This window comes from Crocodylus siamensis, chromosome 2 (genome assembly GCF_052110815.1).
Source record: "Crocodylus siamensis isolate JL-2025a chromosome 2, ASM5211081v1, whole genome shotgun sequence".
Lineage (NCBI taxonomy): Eukaryota > Metazoa > Chordata > Crocodylia > Crocodylidae > Crocodylus > Crocodylus siamensis.
The window spans coordinates 26155548-26179720 of NC_143396.1; the positions used below are offsets into that span (position 1 = coordinate 26155548).

The following is a 24173-nucleotide window of genomic DNA, read 5'->3' on the forward strand; positions in this document are numbered from 1 at the left end:
TCTCTGAAGGATAGGTGGTAGTCAGATGAGAGGGTAAGCAACTTGTCTTTTTGTTTTGTCTCTAAATTAATGTTCATTTTTTTTTTTCCTGTATAATTTTTTTCTCCTACATAATAAATACTTTTGTTTTTTGTCTCCTTACTGATTGCCTATGGTGAAGAGTGATCTCTGGATGAGTGATAGTCCAGGCCACCCATTCACAACCCGAGGGGAATTTACCCAGAGCTGGCAGAGATTCCCCTCATGCAGCTGTGAGGTCTGGTATAAGGGCTCTGGAGCTAAGGCTTACAGAGCTAAGGAGTTATCCCATGGCAAACCTTCTTTTGTCCCTTGGGTCAAGTGGTGGGACAACAGGGAGAAACATGGGATTCTATGGGTACCCTGTGAGCAGGTTTGTGACAAACATTACCCCCACATAATTTTCCTTTCTCCCAAATACCACATTCACATGGAAGTATTAAAAATGCCACCCCTATCAAGATATGCTATTCCTAAATGTTTTTCCCAATACTTAGAGCTATGGAATAAAACTTAGTGGAGACAATGGGAGTCTTTCCTCTGAATTCACTAGGATTTGGATCAGGCCTGAGCTTTACTTCTCAGCAAATAGGCATTGCAGTCTCTAACTAATTGACGAAGGGTAACCGGCAAAATGGATGCAATAATATTTCAGCAAGTGATGCCTGTGGGTTTCAAAGATTCCATTTCCACCTTGCCTCCGAATCCTAAATGAAAACTATCGAACACCCTTTCTGAAGCACTGCATGATTTTTGTTTTCACTGAAAAAGTTGAAGATTTTGTCATCTTGCAGCAAACTCCATATTCTACGTTGTTTGTATGGAGTACAACTGTGCTCCCTAGTGGTTAAAAAGGGCCTATATTAAGCAACCTATGCTATGATTTAGCATGTGCTAAGTAGAAGCAAGTGGGCAAAGTCTAATGTCCCCTTCACACCTATGCTTTTAAATAGGCACATGGCTGTTTTAGGAAGATCTGCCAGGTGTACCTATTTGTCCAGGCCATCTAAAATGATTAAACTGTGGACACCTAGCGACTAGTAAAGCTGCAGCCAAGAAGGGAACGTGTTGTATGGTCTCTTTTTATATATAGCATGTGTCAAATTAAGCTTTATAAGCCCCCCTGATACCTTGGTGACAAATGTCAAATACATGCTTGAATTAGTAACTGCACCAATAACTAACTTTGGCTGCTCTATTTTGAATAGGCTTATCAAAAGTTTCACACTTATCCATGTATGGGTAGTGAATTCAGCAGTTTCCAGAAGTCCTCCATGTCTGTGCATTGCACTTGTTCTCTTTTGGCAGTTCTGACAAGAAGAGTTAAACTGACCTTTTCCTTTCTGGAAGGGGATTTTCAGAGATGGATGCTCAGTGACTGCACTTAACTGCTTGTTCGTTCTTGCTAATCATTTCAAAGACCTGGTTATTGACTGAGGAGCTATTTCTGTGTCTTACATGCCAGTTTGCTCTCAAATGCTACCTGGGTTAAATCTCACTGGGCTCACTAGGAGAAGGAAGATGAGGGGATACACTGAACTGTAATATATTTGCAGTCAAATAAAAAATATCAACCCCCTCCAGTGTATCCTTTCCAAATACCGTGAACAAGAGATGTCTTGAATGACCATGAAAAAAGAAAATACACGTGTTTATTTATTCTTATTTGCTAAGCAGTGGATGCTGAGAATATGAAACTCATATTTGCCAGTTAGATAGCATCTAGTACAAGACACATGCAAAATCAACAATGTCTTTCTATTTCACTAAGACCTAGAGAAAACATGGATAAATAGTGGAATCACCTTAGCTACGCAGGCATTAAGCAAACCAGAAAAGAATGAGTATGGTAAGTTCTATTAAAAAAGTACCTATAGTCTAGTGATGGAAAAGTGACCATAGTCCTTGGTAATTTGTTCTGATAGTTAATTACCTTCACTTTTCGCTAAAAATATTTGCCTTATTTCTAGACCACATTTGTCTGTCTTCAAATTCTAGTCACTGGTTCTTGTTACACTTTTGTCATTTAGCTGTGTTGAAGAGCCTGCTAAGGTCAAATTCTTGTTCTGTTCCTTTTATATGGGATGTAAGTACCCTTATCCTCATTTTAGGAACAAGCTATGACTGAGGATGATTCACCCAGCAGCCTAGTGTATTTATGTATGTACATATAATTATATAATTTGATTTTAAAAATAAAGGAACATGCTGTAGATATTTTTAGTGATTTTTTTTTTTCTTTAAGTGGGGTCTAAACACTAATTTTGCCTTTATCAGGGCTAAGATCTTCACAAGAAAGATCTGTCCTTTGTTCGGTGTGTTCAGTACATAGCACAGTGGCATCCTTGTCCATGACAGCTATGCTAATTCAAGTACTAATAATCACTGATGAAATAACTACTCTGATTAGAGATAGAGGCACTTGTGGTGATTTCTTAGCTAAGAGGACTGTAATTGGCTGGAGACTGTTTCAGCCCCTGTGGTTACCCTGAAAATAATAACCTGCAGACAGACTTCCATAAAGAACTAGATGCTTAGGACCCTTGGTCATGGTAGAGAAGCATAGGAATAAAAGGGACATATATATCAGAGGCAGTGTTATACTTCTTTGTCCTCCTTAAGTTTGAGGCCAGCTGTGCAACTGTCTGGTCCAGTTCCTAGCCACAACCTTGAGCAAAATACAGGCTTGCTTAAATGATGACTACTGAAGTAACTGTGCCATGTTGGATATCAGACAGCCTTAGCTATCCTACCCATACACTGATACTCACCTCACACATTCGAGCTTTACAGTTGCTTTGCACTATTGGTACAATGCAATCAGGTGTAGGTTCAAGAGAAAATCTGGACCCTAATCAGAAAGCAGGCTAACTGAAAGGTGAAACAAGAAGAGAAGACTTCCTTTTCCTAGTACTTCCTTGGCTGCACCAAATATTTCTGATTATAGAATACCTATTCTTGGGGTGGGATCTATGCTGTTGAGAGCCCAGCACAACTTTGGGAAGTCTAGGCATTGCCCTAACTTATACCACTTGCATATGGTTCCTGCATATGAACACTATTTCACGGCTTTGACTTTGTATGAGTTTGCAAAGTGAGCTGGAAATACAGAAGGGAGAAACGGGTCTACTAGAAAGGGTGGTACAAATCCCACTGTGCACCAGGCTTCTTGCAGAAGAATTGTATATCCTTTGAACACTGTCCTTCCCAGAGCTCTTCTAGTATGAGAGACAAAAACACTTCCCCTGAAATGTGAATCATGGTGTGATATGGCTTCAAATGCTGTAAATTTTGATAGATGTGTCAGTATTATTATATCCAGCTTTAAGATGGGTAAACTGAATAAAATAAAATAAGTAATTTCCTTAATGTTCCAGAGAATGGCTGGAATGGATTCTTAGACTCCTTCTAACCACTATAATCCAGAAAAAAAATGTTCAAATATTAGTGTATTAAGCTTGGAGAGGAAAATCAGTAAAAGCAATGCTAGACTATTTAAAAAGAAAAGGCATTCCAATGAGTGTGAAATCACACGTATCCACCAAATTTAGAGAAGGAGATAGGAAGCGCATGATATGTCAGAAGTGATTATATAAGCAAGCTCAGACTGACCCTTGTGGGAGTCAGAACAGGGGTGGAAAGCTAACCAATGGGCCCTTCACCCTACTGTCTCTCTAAGTCTTCCTGGAGCTTTGTTTCCTGGCAACAAGCCAATTACACGATCTGCTGCAGCACAGCTAATATCAGGTGTTGCTCTTTGGCAAGAGAAGAATGGAATATGTCTCCACAATGTAACCAAAACCATATAATTTTTTTGGAGTCATCCCTCAGCTACATCAACAAATTGGAAACAGTCATCTAGTTAATCTCAGTTTCAAAAGGAAGAGAGGAAGATGACTTTTTTTAAGCCCATTTAGTTTTAGGAATACGGAAAGAATGGACTTTTGCTCCAATGGCCTGTAGATGGTGTGTGATGCCTACTGAATGCTAAGTAACTTAAGTACAGTATTCTGTTGCAAAGAACTTTTTCAGACCTTAAGTTTATTTTCACAAGATTGTGAGGTAGAGGGCTATCATGGAAATTGCTCAGAGCTTTTTTTCCTCATTATTTATTCATTTTTATCAGCACTGGTCATGTCCTTTGGGTTGCAAAGTAAGTCAATATACACACACGCACACATTTAAAAAAGCATTAAGAGGATTTTTTCTAATGAAGCAGCCATGCCAGATGGCTCCAAGTTGTTTCAAAATCTAAAATAAACTCAGAGAAATACAATCTGTTGAGGCATTAAAGAGACCTCTGAATACTTGTTAAGCAAGCTAAAATCACATTGGGAAAAGTACTGAGGAAGTAAAGAGACTACAGAATTAGGTGTTGCTCTTTTTTTGAGTAAAATCTTCAAAAGGCAAATGAAAACTGCGTGTCCTATATGATTAGCATTTAAAAATTAAAATGTATAGAAATATGTATGTACATTTTATTTTCTTTGGGTTCCAATACTGCACTCTTTATAGTATCTAAGGCCTTCCAGTCAGACTTGTACATCTTTTGTGTGTGGTTCATTTTCTTCTTTTCTCCTTCCAGGAAGAGATTTGCATATGCAGTGGGAGCTTGAGAGGGGTTTTTAAATGTTGTACATATATTACAGAAGGCAGGCTGAAGAAGTGCATCTTATTCTTGAGTAGAATATGGTTAAGTCTGTGATTGTCCTTTAGTCTCGTTTACACAGGGACATTTGCTGTTAAACTACAATGGTGTAATGAGCAATGACAGACATGAAGCTCCCCACTGTAACTCAGGGCATTGTACAGAAAGCGTCATTAGTTACAGAGATCACCCCGACCCAACAGACATTCGCTGTGGGGAACTGAGCTCCACTTTGGAGAGAGGCTGCCTGTTTATTTGTCTCTCCCCTAGTTCTCCCACCCCCCTCCCAGCTCCTGTGCTATCTTCAGGATGGGAGAGGGAGAAGGGAGAGAAGGGAGCTCCATCTGGGGTTTGCCCAGCCTGCGCTGCGGGTGGGGGGCATGGATGGATTTGGAGCCCTTCCCTTCCCCCCCCGCCATCCTGAAGACATCATCAGAGTTGGGGGAGGGGAGCTAGGGGAGAGCCAGGCAGACAGGCAGCCTCTCTCTGAAATGGGGGGCTCCAATCCACCTACACACCCCCTCCAGATGGACAAACCCCAGATAGATCTCCCTCCTCTTCCTTCCCTCCCTCCCTTTCTGAAGACAGCACCAGGGATGGGGCTGGGCTGCATCCCCCGCTCTGCTTGCACACAGGGTTGAACAGAAGTTAATGAAGGCACTCTGCTTTGGACAGCCTTCATCTGAATTCTCATTAAATGAAGGTTAATTTGTCCCGCGATCAGGCACTTTTAAAGCACTCTGCAGCCATGCACTTCTGTCAGGGCATCGCTGTAGAGTGCTTTCAAGGGGCCAATCATATGACAAATATTACTTTCTGTCAGCACCCAATGAGTCACATGGATACTCTCTTTCTGGGATTCAGAGTACCTTAGTTTAAATCACTTTCACAAAAGAGAAGCTAAAGCACCACTTTCCAAAATAAAGTATCCTCCTTGGGAAACTATACATTTTCCTGAAAAGACAAACCCTTGCATACTATGGAAATTCATTTCACAGTCTTTGCACTGAGGAATGCCCTGACACATTGGACACTGTGGGTGTTTGTACATGTGACAGGGGTTTAGTTGTCCCTAAACTGAAATGGTAGGTTTTTAAATGACACGATTAAAAACCCACCAATTAAAAATCCACTGTTCCAATGTAGGGACTTCCATCATGTCATGTGACATCACAGTGCATTACGGCCCCCCCATCAGTTCACCCACCTCTCCCCTCCCCACCCCCCACTGCCATGGGCAGGCTCCACTGGAAAAAAAAAAAGTGAGGGGCCTGATCCTCCCTCCTGAGCCTACCTGTTCCTGACCGGTGAGCCATGGTGAGCCAAGTGGTCCCTGAGCTGCGGAGGACCCCGGTTCTTCCCTCCATGGTGGTAGGACCCCCGAGGCAGCACCTACCTGCTGTAGACCCCAAAGTACATGCTCCAGAATGACCCAAAAGGCTGCTGAATTCTCTCATACAGCGCTACCCAAAGAACCATTATCTAGCCATATCAATCCCCTTTTAGCAAAATATGCACCAATAAATACTTTAATGGCACATCTAGATGGTCTGTTATCTCAATATGTTTGACAATAGCACAAATCAGACTTTTGGAAGATGGCAGAGATTGCACTCTTACCTCACAAGTAAATGAACGTAGATTCATAGATTCACAGAGTCTGAAGGGACCTGGTAGATCATTGGGTCCGACCCCCTGCTCCAGGCAGGAAAGAGCACTGGGGTTAAGTAACTCCAGCCAGATGCATGTCTAATCTCTTGAACACCTCCAGGGTAGGTGAAAGCACTACCTCCCTTGGAAGCCCATTCCATATATTGGCTACCCTTCCTGTAAAGAATTTCTTCCTTATGGCCAATCTAAATCTGTTCTCCTTCAGTTTGTGGCCATTATTTCTGGTAACTCCGAGGGGTGCCCTGGTAAACAGTGTCCTCTATTCCCTGCTGACCCCCCACTGAGTTTGTAGGCAGCCACAAGACCACCTCTCAGCCTTCTCTTGCAGAGGCTGAAGAGATTCAGATCCCTCAGTCTGCCTTCAAAGGGTCTTACCTGCAGGCCCTCAACCACACGAGTAGCCCTCCTCTGAACCTTTTCAAGGTTATCCACATCCTTCTTGAAGTGCGGCGCCCAAAACTGGACGCAGTACTCCATCTGCGGCCTCACCAATGCCACATAGAGGGGAATTATCACTCCCCTAGACCTGCTTGTGATGCTCCTGCTGATGCAAGAAAGAGTGCCGTTAGCCTTATTTATTACCTCATCACACTGGCGACTCATGTTCATTTTTATCAACCAGGACTCCGAGATCTCTTTCCACTGTCGTGGTGCTCAGAATGGTACCCCGCAGTCTATAGGTGTGTTGGAGACTCTTTCTCCCTAGGTGCAGCACCTTGCATTTATCCTTGTTGAGTTTCATCCTATTCTGATCTGCCCACTTTCCTCAGTCTGTCCAAATCTGCCTGAATTCGCTCCCTGCCCTCCAGTGTGTTTACTATGCTTCATAGTTTAGTGTCATCTGCGAATTTGGACAAGGTGTTTTCAACACCTTCATCCGAATCACTGATGAAGATATTAAACAGTACTGGTACAAGAATAGAGCCTTGGGGGACACCACTGCCCACATCCCTCCAGGGAGAAACTGACCCATCCACCACCACTCTCTGGGTGCATCCCATAAACCAGTTTTTCACACACCTTACTGCGAAAAAATCCACATCACAGCTACTCAGTTTGCTCATAAGAATTGGGTGCGACACTGTGTCAAAAGCCTTTTTAAGATCCAGATAAATAATATCTACTTCCTCCCCTGCATCTAAGCACTTTGTGACCTGGTCATAAAAAGAGACCAGGTTGGTCAGGCAGCATCTGCCTGCTGTAAACCCATGCTGGTTGCCCCTTACCATTGTGTTACGCACTGGCCCCCTGCCAATGTCATCCTTTATGATTTTTTCTAATGTCTTGTCGAGAATAGAGGTGAGGCTAACTGGCCTATAATTCCCTGTGTCCTCCTTCCTCCCCTTCTGGAAGATAAGGATCACATTGGCCCCTTTCCAGTCCTCTGGGACCTGTCCCAAGTGCCATGAGTGCTCAAACAGCTGTGCCAGTGGTTCTGCTATGTCATCAGCCAATTCCTTTAATACCCTTGTGTGAAGATCGTTGGGGCCTGCCGACTTCAATACGTCCAACCCTTCCAAGTGCCCCTTCCCTAGGTCAGTGCTAACCATTGGTGGATTGGTATTACTCTTACTCCAGACTAAAGACTCATTGGGAGGTGCATTTGTATCTGTGTCCAGGAAAACAGAAGCAAAGAAATCATTTAAGAGCTCTGCTTTTTCCATCCTATCAGTTATGAGTTGCCCTAGTCCATTCTGTAGCAGCCCTATGTTACCCTGTGCCTTCTTCCTGCTCCCTATGTACTTAAAGAAGGACTTCTTGTTCTCCTTAGTTTTTGTTGCCAACTTGAGCTCTGTATCCGCTTTGGCCTTTCTCACTGCTTCCCTGCAAGCATAAGCCAAGTAGGTATACTCCTCCTTGGTGGCTGCCCCCTGCTTCTACAGCCTATAGGTCTCTTTTTTCCTCTGAAGGCTCTCCTGGGTTTTCCTGCTCAGCCAAGAAGGTTTTTTTTGGCTCTTTTGCCTCCCTTTGTGAGTACTGGGATGGTGTCCCTCTGTGCCTGTAGGATCAGTCCCTTGAGGAACTCCCATCCTTCTTGGACTCTCATCTTACAGATGTGATTACCCCTCAGTCCAACCCTAACCAGTCTCCTGAGTTCACTGAAGTTGGCCTTCCGGAAGTCTAGAACTACTGTCCTACTATTTGTCTTTTCCACCCTATGCTGGATAGTGAATCCTATCAACTGGTGGTCACTATCCCCTAGGTTACCTTGTACCTGTAAGCTCCCCCACCAAGTCTTCTCCTAAGGCCAGCACCAAGTCAAGTAAGGCATCTCCCCCAGTGGGACTGCATACCTCCTGTGTTGGATGCAGGTTCTGTATGCAGGTTAAGAACCTATGTGAATGGGCAGACCTGACTGACTGCTCCTCCAAGCAGATGTCTGGGTAATTTAGGTCACCCATGACAACTAGGTCTTCTGAGCATGCTGCATTTGAGAGCTGTTTTGAGCATTCTAGGTCTAACTCCTCCCCTTGGTGTGGGGGTCTGTAGTAGACAGACCCCCACACCAAGTTCCTTTCACTCCCTAGTTCCTTTCACTCCCTTTCACTTCAAACATGTTTGAAGACCCCTTGTAATCTGACCCAGAGGGCTTCGGGTCTTCAAACTTGTTTGGGTCTTCAGACTAGTTTGTGGCCAAGGACTGGATTATATTTAATTCAAAGGATTGAAATGAGCCTTTTAAAAAGCTTCAGAAGCTATATCAGATGTGTTAAAATTGGTGGAGGACTAAGCAGAAGGCCCTCTAAAGAGGTTCTTTTTTCTGCTTTCTTTCTCTTAGTAGCCTTTTCCTTCGTCCTTTTCTACTCAACTGTTTTTTTTTTCACTTTCCTTTTCCTTTTCCTCTCCTACTGGATATTATGAAGTTATCTACCCTGACTCAAATACCTGGTAAAACATCACTTTGCCTTTTTAGCCTTTATTCTATATTGGTACCTATCTCATTGACCAACATTTTCAACCAGATGATTTTAATGATCTTTCACAAATGTTTTATCTTCACTTTTATGTTGTAACTCTCCTGGGATTGGACATTTATTCAGCTGGAGGGGAATCTGGGTCATGAAATTTTAGTCCCAGGGTTTGAATTTCCACCTCTCTTTCCTGTTCAGTGTGTTTTTGATCCCAAACTTTACTGAAGTCAAGAAATGATTGACATTAACTTCAACACACTTTAGATCAGACCTTGATTCCTTGGTTATTTCAGGGTCTTCAAACTTGTTTGTGGCCAAGGACTGGATTATATTTCACTCAAACGATTGAAATGAGCCTTTTAAAAAGCTTCAGAAACTATATCTACACAGGTGATTCATGTCCATACAGGCTAGCCTGCAGCTACTTCACAGTGCTTGCATTAAATATTGTAAAGAGATGGCTACAATGCTTTTGTACAATGCTCTGGGCTGTCAACCAGCTGTCTTACCACCTATGCCTTGTGGTTTAAAAGGCTGCTGCTTGAAGTAGTGCAGCAAGTTTCCTGGTACAACTGCTAGGAGTGGTAAGTCTATCATGTAGACATAGCCTGAGTGTCTCTGTTTCATGGGGGGAAAGTTCAGTACCAGTTTTATATATAGTTTTGAAAAAAGACTTTCTACAATCTAGTTTAGAGCAGTTTTAATAGACTCAAAAAGAGACTAGGAATTATTACGATATGAATCCTATATAATGGGGGCCAAACTGTGAAGTGTTGAAGGCATGTGGTCTCTGAGGGCCTGGTCTCAAGTTACACTTAGCACATGTTTTATTAAAATCATAGTAAGCATTACCACAAGGTAGAAAGATTTCTGAGAAGTTGCATAGAATGCTTACTGTGATCTCAGCCCTTTGGATAGGGCTGGAGCCAGCTGTGCAGAAGACAATCAGCTGGTTGTCGACCCCCACTGCACTGGAGCTGGTTCAAGACTTTAGTGTGGTGAGAGGGGCTGGGACTGACAAACAGTTGATTGTTGATCTCAGCCCATGCACTGCACAAGAACCAGCCGTTTGTCATACCCAGCCCCAGCACCACAGTGGAGCCAATAAGGACTATTTGGGTTATCTCTATGGAGCAGTCCCATGATAGCTTAACACGTATTACTTACCATAATATGGAGATACTGCTTGCCCAAAAAGACCTAATTGTCTTATAATATAATACCACTTAGCATATGTTTTCCTGCTTGAACATCTGGAACATGCGTTTTAAATGCAGTTCACACTTACTGGGTATGTCTACACAAGATGCTTTACTGCTCAGCAGACTAATTTGCTGTGCAGTAAAGCATCACTGTCTACATGTACATGACGGCATTTCGGATGCAGTAGACTAATTTACTGCACTGCCAGATAGTCCTGTCAGATACAAGTGGTAGCCGGTAGAGTAGTAAATGACTGCGCTTAAACGCACGTGTAGATAGTGACAGTGACATCAGGATTAGTATATTCATTCGTATTAACTGCATGTGTACAGGCATCCACTGAGTGTAATGTGTAACAACGTCCTCATTTACACTACATTTCATTTTATATTGCTCAAAAGCCACAGGTAAGAATCATGAAAATGCCTTTTCTTTAACTTCAAGCATATGAGCAGTCTCATTGGTTTCAATGGGGACCTTAGATGTGTTAGACTATTTGAACTTTTTGGTGTTTCATTTTTGTCTGATGCAGAAACAGACTAGGTGAGTAAACAGTTAAAATTGAGAGGTGTTGTTAGCTGTGTTTTATATATTTTTTACACTTACACACCCCCACGTATATAAATAAATATAAAAACATATATACATATATATGTACAAAATATAGCACACATACACACACACAAACACATATCTACTTTGGTTAGTCTGTATGGTGGAAATCTACCCCACCTTCTAAATAGTTGAAACAACAGGTTAGCTAACATGAAAGGTAACAGAAAATCACCAGAGGATATTCATATGGGAAATCTCTAAACCAAGTATAAATGCACATGGAGTACATTATAAAATTTCCATGAATTACTAGTTCGAACTTTTCTATTCTCAAGAGTGTTCTAAATGAATGTAAAACCACTCTACAGTAAGCCACAAAACTATCATATTTAATAGGCAGTATAATATCATCCTACATATGGTTAATGGAGAAAGTAATAAAAACAAGTTAGAAAAACAGTTTTAACAGTGTGTAACAGTTGGAGAATCAATCAGTAAAAGGCAGGGTAGATTTGCACCTTATAGACTAACTAAAGTGTGTGTGTGCGCGTGCACGCACATATGTATTTGAATAGCACACACTTTTGTGGGCTGAAGCGCACTTCATCAGATTCTGCGAATCAATCAATACCTGATTTGTCACCTTCCCAATCTGAGAAAAAGAGTTCATTTGATCATCTATATTAAATTAGAGGAGAAGATCATTGTATGGAAGGTATTTCTCAACTATATACAATCACAGTTAGACTTTTTTTTTAAAGGTACAAAATAAAATGGATACTAAGAGCACTATTACACACTGCACTTTGAGCTGCACAAATGTTGATGCAAGTTAGCTTGAGTTTGGCGCAGTTACACTTAAGAATAAAAAACCTTCTCTGACTGTCCCCAACCTGCACAGCTATGACTTGCCACCAGAGGGCTAGTGATCAGGGGCCGGGCTAGGTGCTGCAGCTCTTGAGTTGCCAGTAGAAGGCTGGTGAGCTAGGGCTGATTTCTATCCCTCCACTAAGTGGGGGAGGCCGGGGGGGAGGGGGGGCACCGTTGGAGAGATGAGTTTGGTGGGGGCAGGAACACGAAGCTGGGAGGCAGAGACTTAATAGGATGGGGGTTGGTAATGAAACGGGAGGTGGAAAGGAAGTGGGGATGGGTGATTAGTGGTGAAATGAAGTCACCCACTGAGGGAAAAAATAAAAAGTAAAAAAAAGGGTGGGGGGTCAGGGATTTTAAAAAAAAATAAAGAGGAAGTAAATTAAAGAAGGTCTCATGTTTTAACAAACTGGGATTTGGGATTGGGGTGTGAGGGGTTCTGGCCATGCTTCGTGAGGTGGCTAGGAGCTGGGAGTGGTGAGGGAAGGCACTTTTGGGGCAACTATTGCCCCTGCCCTGGGAAGGAAGCCCCAGCTCATGGGGACCTGATTTGGCCCCTTATCTTGTTCCCCCACCACACCCTGAAGACCCCACTCCTGGACCTGTCTGTGTCCTGTGACCTGTCCTGCTGGCTTGTGCTCTGCAGGCTGCTTGCACTGGGGTGCATCCCTGGGGGGTGGGAAGGTCACACCTTGGGGGGCAGTAGGAGGAGTTAGCTTGATGCCCAAACTGCCCCCTGGGCAGTAGAGTTCAAGGGATGGAAAGTTCATCTACACAGAACAGGAACGTGGGGGAGGGGACACTGCATCCTGGGATGCTGGAGGATTGCAACTGGGGTGGATCAGCTGTGGAGAGTGAACACACATTAACTGAACATGAGAAGGGATAAACCTGTCCTGGAGTGGCATAACTTTGAATCACCTAAAGTGTAGTTAAAACTAGTTTCAGGTGTTAATGTGTGGACAACACAGGGGTTAAGACCTCCAGGATCTGCCTAAAATTAACGTGCAACAAGCCCCTGAAACAACCTGGGAAAATCCAGAGGTTAGTCATAACAGAATACTGTACAACATTCTCTCAGGGAAACAAACCTAGGAGAGTTGCCCCGGATGATATGAATGTGTATACACGGCCCTTGTTATAGTATAATATAGAAGAGTATAGTATAGATAGTTTCAGGGTGTATTTGGTAGCCATATTGGTCTGAGAAAAAAAGAAAAGCAAAAATTTACAACTCTTGGTTCAGAGATATTACCTTTTATTAGACCAACTAAGAAATTGCAAAAATGGTCTTTTTCCACAAGTTTTTGGGCTCACACACCCTTCATCTGACTCAGGGAAAATGAAAGATGGTAAAAAGACCCTATAGGTAGGAAATAAATTTCATTTTTGTACAGAGGAAGATGGAGCTGAAGATGGAAGTCTGTCCCTCTGGGTCCACGTAAGTATCTCTGTGGGTTGTTCTTTGTTGTGTAGATCAGGTAGGACTACTTCCCTGTTGCTGTCAGATGGCATGCAGGGAGATTTTAGAAATTTTTCTTGTTGTTCAGCAATGAAGTCTAAAAATCAAAAATCAGCTAAAATAAACTTCCATCTTCAAGTCCCTCTGTGTAAAAATGAAGTTTATTTTCTACCTATGGGGACTTTTTGCCATCTTTAATTTTCCCAGATGAAGGGCCTGAAAGCCTGAGGGCCCAGAAGCTTGCCGAAAAAGACATTTTTTTACGATTTCTAGTTGGTCTAATAAAAGGAATCATCTCTGAACCAAGAGTTCTAGACTTTTGCATTTCTAATATAGATAGTGGCATCTATTATTAAGGTCATTCAACACTTCACACCACAAGACCTTGTTTTCATTCCATTGTAAATCTGCCGTAGTTTAGGGTATTCCGGCTTACTTCTCTAGTACTCATGCTTTGGATGAACATGGTTTAATTTTGGCAGGGCTTGCCTTTGTGTAAGGGAGGTGATTTTTGCCTTCAAGAAAATCTTCCCAAATATTGATAAGCCCTGGGAAAAACTGCAGTTTGCATGTGCTCAGAGGAGGCTTCTTAGCATTTCAAGGGTAAAATTTCCCCCAAATCTGTTCGTATTAGGCATGGTCTATTCAGAATAGGGTTTTCTATTCTCTCTTCTGGGCCCTTAACACCCTGGGCTGCCCCCTTTCAGGCAAAAAACTATGCTTGTGATTATTTTTATGCACTCTGTGTATTCCATGTGGAGGGCTGTGTGTGCACGTGTGTGTGCATGTATGTGCACTATAGCCTCTTCCCCACCCCCCAGTCAGAAAAAATTTGGAATTAGGCTAGCACTTTGCCCAAAGAGACTTATGTACTGAAAACACTATAAAAGACTGAGGCCATATGTTCTCTAATAGTTTACCACCTTTCCCATGCAAAAATAACATGCACTAATCCAAACTGCCCACTCTGAATTTGGACTCCACAAGTCTATGTAGAAATAAAAAACCCACATACATGCATGACTGTCTTGATACCATATTTTCTCACATATACAACATGCCCCAAATAAGATCATACCTATTGTTTTTGAAAGGTGAAAAGGGGAGGTGGAAGGTGCATGAAGTATGGAAGAAATACGGTAATCTATATAACTATTTTTAGAATTTATGACTTGAGAATATTGATACCCATCACATTTTTCAACTGTACCTGTTTTTCTTGTTGCATTTGTTCCTGGAAGAGCTTCCAATGTTGTTGTCTATAGCTGCCCACTTTTTCCAACTGAAGGACCAAATTCTCCTGCCATTCTTCTTTTAAAAGTTCACATTCTCTTAAGGAGAGACCGGTTATTCTAGGAAGGTTCTGAAGAAACAGCTCTTTAACAAGCTCCTCTAATGCATGAGAAGATCTCACATATAGCTCCTAAAAGAACACAAAGGATATAATTCATTAATAACTTGCTTGTCATGCCCCTTTCCATCATCTGTTCCCTTAGCGCATCCTAATCCCAGCCTCACTTTCCACAGCCCTTCATTTTCTTCTCCAGATCCTGGTTCTACCAGGCTGCTTTTTCTGATACATGTACCTCACTGATGCACTCTCTTTTTCTCTCCCCGTTTACAATCCTTATACACCTCATTAGGAATCATCCACCCTCTCTTGAATTGTTCCATGATACAGGTTTGTTGAAGTCTGAATCGACAATGTTTATGCCTGGTAGTAGGCCATCTGAAACTGCAGAGAAAGGTCGGCTTTGGGGTTGAAACACTGGACAGAGATAGCAGTTCATGCTGGAACATGGTAATTGCTGCACTTCATCAGCTTCCCACATCTCATGTATCAGCGTCCCCATGCTTAAAAATGGCAATGGGAGGATTTGAACTAAAGTTTGTTAAACTCTCAGAACCACTCTAATTAAAGTGCCTCCCTCTCCCCATCCCCATCGCACATGTAAAAGTGCCCTTTGTGCTTTTTCTCCCATCTGTAAAATGGGAAAGCTAAGGTTTCCCTTTTGGCTTGTCTGTTTAGACTGCTGTTTTCTTGGGACAGCATCCATCACAGTGAGACCTCAATAGGGCTTCTAAACAGCACAAATAAATAACTGTAATTATTGCTGTTGCAAACTGTGGTGCATGTTTGTGCTAACAGGGTGTGGACATTAATTTCAACCTTTGTAGGTGATGACAAGTCTGATCTGTGAGTCCCAGTCCTAGAAAGATTTATGCACATGCTTAAGCCTAAATCACTGAGTAATACCATGGAAATCACTGAATATTTAAAAAGAATACTTTACTGTTTCCAGACCAAGTGGCTAAGAAGAAAAACTCAGTGGGACTTCAGGGTGACCAGCAGAGCTGTCCCTTGGAGGGGCGAATCGGGGAGGCTGCTTTGGGGGGCCCTGCAGGCAGGGTGCCATGATTCCACGTGGCTGCCGTGCATGGCCACCTTTGTGCATTGGCCGCTCACCACCCCTTCCACCCCCCAGCACAGGCTGATATGCCCCAGGCCTTGCACACCCCTAGGTCAGCTCTGGTAACCATTAGGGTGACCCTGAATGTAGTTCTTATGAAAGATGTCCCTTTGGAAGTAAGTACCATATTGTTTGTGAAAGTGTGCTATTCTTTTAAGAGCAGAGCAGCGCAGCCTGGGAAATATTTCTAAAGATGTAAAGTAAAAGCTATCAGGAGGCAAGCAGTTTGGCACTTCTTCTGATGAAGGAAAAGCTTGCTGGTACCACAGTGAGTCTGAAGGTATTGCTTTGTAATGGACCCAGTTCAGATGCATGGGGTTGTGCTTGCTTTGCTTTTTTATGCTACATGATTTTCTTTTGTTGCTGATGAATGGGAATTTGACTTTGTAGCTCTCTGGTCACAAGGAGTCTTAGCCCCTGAGTTCCAAGTGATTATGCATGTGTATGTCAGGATGAAAGACTTTTTCAAATACGTAAAAAAAACCCAACTGTTTGATGCACAAAGTGTGTGTAATTGGAAAGTAAGCTTCCTTTCAGTAGGCTGCCCAGGAATCACCCCTGTGATTGAGAGAGGAATTAGGTTTCTGTCTCTGCCCTCAGTAAGAAGACTGAGGCCTAGATCCAATACAGGATCAGGGCACTTGACTGCTAGAATGGAATCCAGAGCCCAGGGCCAAGAACTGTGGCTTCCCCATATAGTGCACAGGGAAAAGAGGTGCCCCAGAATGAAGATGATACTCATGTACAGCATGGGGAGATGCCTAGAGGCAGGCAATAATAAATGCTAAGAACAGGGATGTGTCTGAACTCAGCGTGCCAGGCAAAAACTGTGCTACTACACTACTGCGCAGTAACATTAGGCTACTGTACAGTAAATGTCACTAAAACCCCATGTGCTGACACTACTGTGCAATAGCGTAAGTTACTGCACACTGATTTAGTACTTGGTGAACCAGTATTACAGCACATTAATGTGTAGTAACTACAGCACATTAATGAATGTGTTATAGATGGAGCAGTTATAGTTATGTGCAGACACATTCTAGGGTCTTTAAAAGGAAACGGACCTAAAGGCGCCTCCAAGTCTGGGGAGTTTTTTAAACTGGTTTTGGGCTTATGCATCTGAGGTAAATCCTGATATAGGTGCCCCTACTTTTTATTGGTCTGGTGTCAACTTTTAATTATAATTGTGCATTATATAGTACTTTTTGTGATGTGGACTTCTGTGAGCTAAATTCAGCAATGATTTCTATATATATCATGAAACAACCATCAGGGGTTGCTAGCTGCAATGTTTGGATCTGAATTGGCAATCTGGATGAAAGACTCCACAGCCCTTTAAGGAAGGCCTGCCACAAATTAGCGCTGCATCCTCCCCAAGTGCCACTTTGATTCCTTTCCCTTACCAGATCTACTGCTCAGCACTCTGCCTCCTGCTTGGGGCTCGCATGACCAAGCTACTGCTCTGCTTTTTGCTTCCTGCCTGATCTGATGCTCTGCTTTCTACTCCCTGTCCGATCTGGTACTGTTCTTCCTGTCAACTCCTCTATCTGCAGACTGGCCACCACTGCCATAGCCTATTACCAAACTTGAAGCGCTCTCATGATACTCTTCTTTATTTAAGACAGTGCAGCTTCCTCCATAAAATATTTTAATACATGTTACAGCTAATAAGAGTTAAACAGACAGTCAACTGAAACATCTACTTATTGTATAACGATTTCCAAAGTCTTTGGCATGGAAATCTTTCTATCACCTGTTCAGTGCTAGTGTGATGACCAGCTAGATGACTTGGTTGAGAAGATGGGCAGGGGGAAAGGTAATTGAACCAAAAATCTTCAGAGCAAAACAAAAAAGTGGGAGGGTAGTCACTCCTGCTTGAGGGAAAGAGCCAAGGCTTGGGGTGGAAGAGGGGAAAAAGGACAACTGTAATTAAGAGCTCCAATCTTCTGTGGATCACGCATGCAGACAGACTTATGACAATCCGCATACTCGCCAGTGGATTACACTAGCATAGAGGCACTGCAAGACCCACCCTCAGGGGTGCCACGATGCAGGTACTGCCATCATGGAGAACAACAATTCATGGCTGCATTTTAGGTGATGCTGCTATGAATCTGACAGTAGGCAAGAGATAAGAAAATGGAGGATTAGAGTAACTTGTCTCTAAAGAAGAGAATTAAGGATACTGTAGTCCTGGAAAATGTCATTCCACTCTGGCTCCTAGAAGGACATCATTGTTCAAATTAATTCTGCTGCACACCAGCTACAAACTGGGGTGTGGGGAAGGGGAACACTATCTGATATTTCTGTTGAAACCACCATACCACCATTGTGGAAGAAACTTTCAATTGCTGAACTTGTTTCATTTCCAAAAGGTTTCATTTGATTTAGGATGGATGAAATCCAAAATGCTACATTTTCTCAAGAGACTGTCTGGAGGCAGAATATTCACTGCCAAATACACACAGAGGTGATCTGGTCTGTTTTACAAAAAGTCTAGATAGTCTCCAGGGAGAGTAGCTGAATACAGGTAACTATCTCAAGGGGGAGAGAGAAAAACAATGCCTATGGAAAGGTCATATGCGCACTGCAGTTGTCCAGCAATACTAAGCACTGTTTTTTGTGTGAATCTGCACACACATTTTGACAGCCCTAAAAACACTGTAAATCACCGTTAGAGCCCTCTAAAAAACTTTAACTTACCCTGCTTCCATTTAAAATGATAGGTAACCATTTTTAGCAATCTGTCTTTAGCATTCTTACAGCAAAATGGCTCCTACACTCAAACTGTTCTGGTTGTTGCCTTGTCTTGTGCCTGGTTGCTGTCACCATCTCACTATTAAAAACTGAATGATAAGGATGCAAAGTCAAATACTAAAAATATGAAAATGCCAGAACTTAGGTTGCACACACGTAGTTTGATCTCCTTCTCCCATATGCATTATGCTATTACACAATGACATATACTTTCCACACAACCGTTGCCTCATTAAGTGCAGAGGACAGCCATCTCCCAGGCCATTGAGTCCAATCCCCTATGTCCTAAAAACCATCCACTCCAAGCTCACTACAAAGCACAAAACCAGAAACACCAATAACACTTCCCACCCTGCTACTGCTCATGGAACGGGAAACAAGGACAATGCCCTACCACTGCAGTGGGAAGAAGTAACTGAATTGGTAGTTGTTAAAAATCAGCTCCAGGTCTGTCTGTCTTCAGAATACCCACATTGTGCACTGAATGCAGGAGTCTTAATTACCATATTTTCGTGCATATAGCTCGCAGGCTATACAAGTTTTTGCAAACTTGATGGGTGGGTACAGGCTATACAAGGGTGCGGGCTATGCAGAGTCTTTAGAACAGCATAGCCCGTCTCTGCCTGTCCCCAGCTGCGGGCTCCAGTTCCAACCCCGGCTCTGGCGGCCGTGCCCAGCAGAGTACAGCTGGTGGTGGGGAGCGGGGCTCTGCAGGGGAGGGGAGAGATGAGGAGCTGTGAGCTGTGAGATCTGCTCCCCGCCGCCGCCAGCCACACTCTGCTGGGCACGGCTGCCAGAGCTGGAGCTGGAGCCCGTGGCTGGGGATGGGCTTGCAGGCTCTGCAGGGGAGGGGAGGGATGAGGACCTGCAAGCTGCGGGGATGACCAATCTGTGATATGTGTGCCACAAGTGGCTGCCTCTGTGTGTGACATGTGGCAGATCAGCAAGGGAACCAGCAGATAGGGCAGGAAGCAGAAAACAGAGCAGCAGTTTGGACGGTGGAAAGAGATTAGAGTGTCACTCAGAAAGGGGGCAGCTTATTCGTGACACACCTAGAAAAAGGTTGTCCCCCACTAGTTTAAAACCTCTCTAGAGTAGTCTGCAGCCTTATCTGTTGCTACTGCAATCTCACAAGTGCTCATGTAAGGTCAGGCTCAATTAATACATGCAGATATTAACTGCAATCACCACTGCTACTGCAGTGAGAGGTAGCTAGCCATGCTAGTCTGAAGACTCTAACTGCATGGCTATAGTAGTAATTGGCATTCTGTAGGTGGCAGCCTGCTTCAGTATAAATATAATTTCTCCTTCACAGTAGAAGCGGTGAGTTTCTATTTGTGAGGAAATTGTTTGCATGGAATGTAAAGCAGAGGTTTTAATCACTTGCCATTTGTTTAAAGAGCAAAAAAGTTGCATTCTGTCTGTGCTCCCTGCAGGTTCACACAAATACTGTATTCTTTGTTTACTATCTGACGTTAATTTGCATCAGCTAAACAGTGATTGTGTCCTTGCAGACAACTGTATGTCACTGGTGGGTAATACAATCCCTAGGCCAAATGTTTTTGTTATTTGTTTGGGAAGTGCTTAGCTATCATCTGTTGAAATGAGCTACAGAAGTACCAGGTAGTGGTGTTAGAATTATAAGGACAGTATTTCAGATCAAGTGTAGCCAGGCATGCTGACAATACTGTTGGTGTAAATACAGCTTCTGGTAGGATAGTTAAATACCAAGACAGGATACAAGTTAGTATGTGCTAAGAACTCAAAGATCCTACTGAAAGTACCTACTATGGTGGTGGTTTTATTTTTATAACTGTCACCATTTTACAAGCTTGTCTGTGCTGAAGACTGGTCCAAGACTGTGGAATGAGCTCTGAAATTACGGACCATCACAAACCTCACCAATCCGCACGAGTTCCAGCACTCCGAATGCCTTTCAACCTGCCTTCTGTAACGTGTGCACACAGCAGCGCACACGTTCAAAAGAAAACCCACATCACACAGCCTGTCAAATCAAAATGCTGAACTGTACACATTTTCCTTGGGGAGAAGGAGAGAGAGAATGAATCACTGTGTAACACACTATGAAGGTACTCGCAAGTGGTAGAACGCCAAACAAACAGACACAGCTTCTGTAGTTCAGCTTTTCCTTTCAGGTTCTACGAAGAGTTCATGCTCCTTTTTGATTAGGACATTTTTTGATGTTTGTTGTTTGATCTTAAAAAGATACCATTTCTAAATTCTCTTATGTTAAAAAAGTATTTCAAATTACAGTCTTTGAACCAGAGGTCGTTTCAGCTTCTTCAAAAGGGGATGAAGAGTTGCCACTAAGCAGCATGCATCAGCTGTTATGCTGTAACTATTATCTCTGCATGCTCCAATAAGCTACATCATTGTGAACTTAACTTTGAATGAAATAAGGTTAACGTTTCAATGGTTTTGCTGCGCTTATAAATGTTACATCTATACCCTCTTCTTGTAGTACACTGTACAATTACTGATTGATCAAGCATGCTTATGTACCTGCACAGGGGTCTACCCCAATTAGTGTGGTTGCTCTACTATAGTGTCTTGAAAAGGATAAGAACATATAGAGAAAAATATGCTAATAGAGCCAGATTCTTTCAATGTGACTCAAGCTGACAAGAAGGCAGGGTAGAAATGCACCTTACAGACTAAGTAAATCACAGATACATAAGCCTTTGTGAGCCTGATCTCTTTATCAGATGCCATGGAAGGACATGAAGAGAGCAGTCGATTAGAGAGAAAGATGTCAATATAAAAGACAGGGAAGGGAGGAAATGGAGGGGAAATGGGGAGGGCAGGACTTGGAGAGGCAAACAAATAAGAAACCCATAGGAACAAAAGGGTCACAAAAGCTAATTCAGACTAATTTAGTTTGTCTATAAAGTGCAGCTCTTCCCTGCCTTCTGCCTGACTTCAGATTAATACTTTCTCTGCTCAAGCTGAATAGAAGCTTGTGAGTAAGCAACTACTCAATGGGAGTCACTGAGTAGACTGTGGCTCTAAATAGGGAGGTTGCATTGCATATTGTAAGTTTCTTTTTCTGTCCAAAGAAGTGTATATGTGTGTGTGTATGTGGGAAGCATGTGAATTCCAATGTCCTGTTTTTGGACTGAAACACCCAAGAAACAGTCATCCTATATTTCTTGACATGTCATCTTTTTGTTTTCAAAACTCTTACTTAATACAATTTATTCAAATTGATTCCACTAATAGAGTAGCTGATTGAACAGTTAAATGAATCTGTTTGTAATATTTGACAGCCAACCTCAGGCCTTTCAAAAAACCTCTATAGAAACTCATTAAGCAGAAAGAAATGAAACAATATGGATGCAGAAATAAAATAGTCTTGGATTAATGCTGGGTTCATTTGAATTTCAAACAAGAAAACAAATTTATTATCTTGCAGGAAAAAAAACAGGGGAAATTAAAACCCGACGGAACTTCACTAAAAAGCAGAAGAGTGACATTAAAACAAGACAATGAAAACATCTGTAATTTTTTATCTGGGCTGAGGTGAAGAATTTAATTATCAGTAAGAAAAGGGAAAAAATGACCTTTTGAAAATATTGGAAACTTTTTCTTATCTAACTCCAAAGATGGGTTGCCATTACTATGTTGTACCTGTTACAGCTCATAGATTGTTAGGGGCTGGAAGGGATTATCGGATCCGGCCCCCCAACTCTAGGCAGGAAGACACCTGGGGTCAAGTGACCACAGTGAGGTGACTGTCCAGTCTCCTTTTGAAAGCTGCCAGGGTAGATGACTGCACCATCACTGGAGGGAGTTTCTTCTACAGTCTGGACACCCTGACTGTGAAGGGGTTTTTCCTGGTATTAAGCCTGAAGTGGCCTTCTAGGAGTTTGTATCCATTGGTCCTGGTCTTCCCCAGGGGTTGCCCTAGCGAACAGTTGTTCACCAAGCTCCTAATGCACTCCTCTGATATAGTGATATGCCGCTATTGAGTCCCCTCTCAACCTTCTCTTCTTTAGGCTAAAGAGGCCCAGGTCCCTCAGTCTTTCCTTGTATGGCTTGCCTTGCATGTCCCTGATCATATGGGTGGCTCTTTTCTGGACCCTCTCAAGTTTTTCCACATCTTTATTGAAGTGCAGTGCCCAGAACTGGATGCAGTACTCCAGCTGTGGTCTCACCAATGCTGAGTACAGTGGGAGTATCACTTCCTTAGTTTTACACGAGATGCATGGTGTAATGCATGCCAGCATGCTATTTGCCCTACTGGCCACCGCATCACACTGATGGCTCATATTCATGCAATGGTTGATCTAGGTTCCTTTTGGCTGCAGTGCAAGTCAAGCTATCATCACCAAGCCTGTATGTATGTTGAGGGTTGTTTGCCCCCAGGTGGAGCACTTGGAAGTGTTAAACTTCATCTGGTTCTGGTCTGCCCAACTCTCGAGCCTGTCCAGGTCCACCTGTATCTGCAGTCTATCTTCTGGCATGACCACACTGCTCCATAACTTGGTGTCATCTGTGAACTTGGCCAGAAAGCTTTTCACTCTCCCATCCAAATCATTGATAAAGATGTTGAAAAGCACTGGTCCAAGCCAGGACCCCTGAGGGACATCACTTGCCACTTTGCACCAGGACAACACAGATCCGTTCATGAGAACTCTCTGGGTCCTACCCTGTAGCCAGTTTCCCACCCACTGAACCGTCAAGCAGCTGAGCCCTCAATCTTCCAGTTTTCAAACAAGGATATTGTGGGATACTAGATCAAAAGCCTTTTGGAAGTCTAGGTATATAACATCTACCCTGTCTCCCATGTCCAGGTGGCGAGAGACCAGGTTGTAGAAGGGGATGAGATTGATAAGACAAGACCTACCCATGACAAAAGCCATGCTGGCTGTCATTCAGAATCTTACCTTCCGTGAGTGTATCACATATAGATTCTTTAATGAGCTTTTCCAGGATTTTCCCTGGGATAGAGGTTAAGCTGATTGGCCTATAGTTACCCGGGTCCTCCCTCTTCCCCATCTTGAAGATGGGCACCATGTTGGCCCTCTTCCAATCCTCAGGGATTTCCCCTGCGCACCACGAGTTCTGAAAGACCTTTGCCAGGGGTTCCGCGATGACCTCAGCCAGCTCCTTCAGCACTCTCGGATGAAGTCCATCCAGTCCTGCTGACTTATGAATGTCTAGATTTGGCATTGCACCTGCTCAGCATCCACAGTGTTAAACTTCTCAGCATGCCTCCTATGAGCCTCATCTCATTTGTCTTTCCCCTTGGTCTAGTGAAATTACAAAAGCAAGTGGCCATTCAGGAGTTCAGTTTTGTCCTGAATGTCAGTTACCAGCTGTCCCGAGCTGTTAAGCAGGGGTCCCACACTTCCATTTGTTTTCCTTCTGCTGCCTGAATACTTAAAGAAGGACTTCGTATTGTCCTTGACTCCCGTGGTTAACCTAAACTCAGTCACTGCCTTGGCTTTCCTGATCATTTCCCTACAAGTGTTGGCCACTAATGTATAGTCCTTCTTGAGGACTGTCCCTAGCTTCCACTGTGTGTACACCTCATTTTTCTTTTTTAAGAGGATCAAAATGTCCCTATGAAGCCAGGAGGG

General features: G+C 43.0%; 1 protein-coding gene across 1 annotated transcript in view; it reads right to left on the reverse strand.

Moving 5' to 3' along the window:
- The window catches only part of EVC (EvC ciliary complex subunit 1), a 117138-nt gene that overhangs the window by 25258 nt on the left and 67707 nt on the right, over nucleotides 1–24173 (reverse strand). The window contains exon 12 of the mRNA XM_090034493.1: nucleotides 14550–14762. Within this exon, the coding sequence (XP_089890619.1) occupies nucleotides 14550–14762 (213 nt within the window). The remainder of the gene's footprint in view (nucleotides 1–14549; nucleotides 14763–24173) is intronic.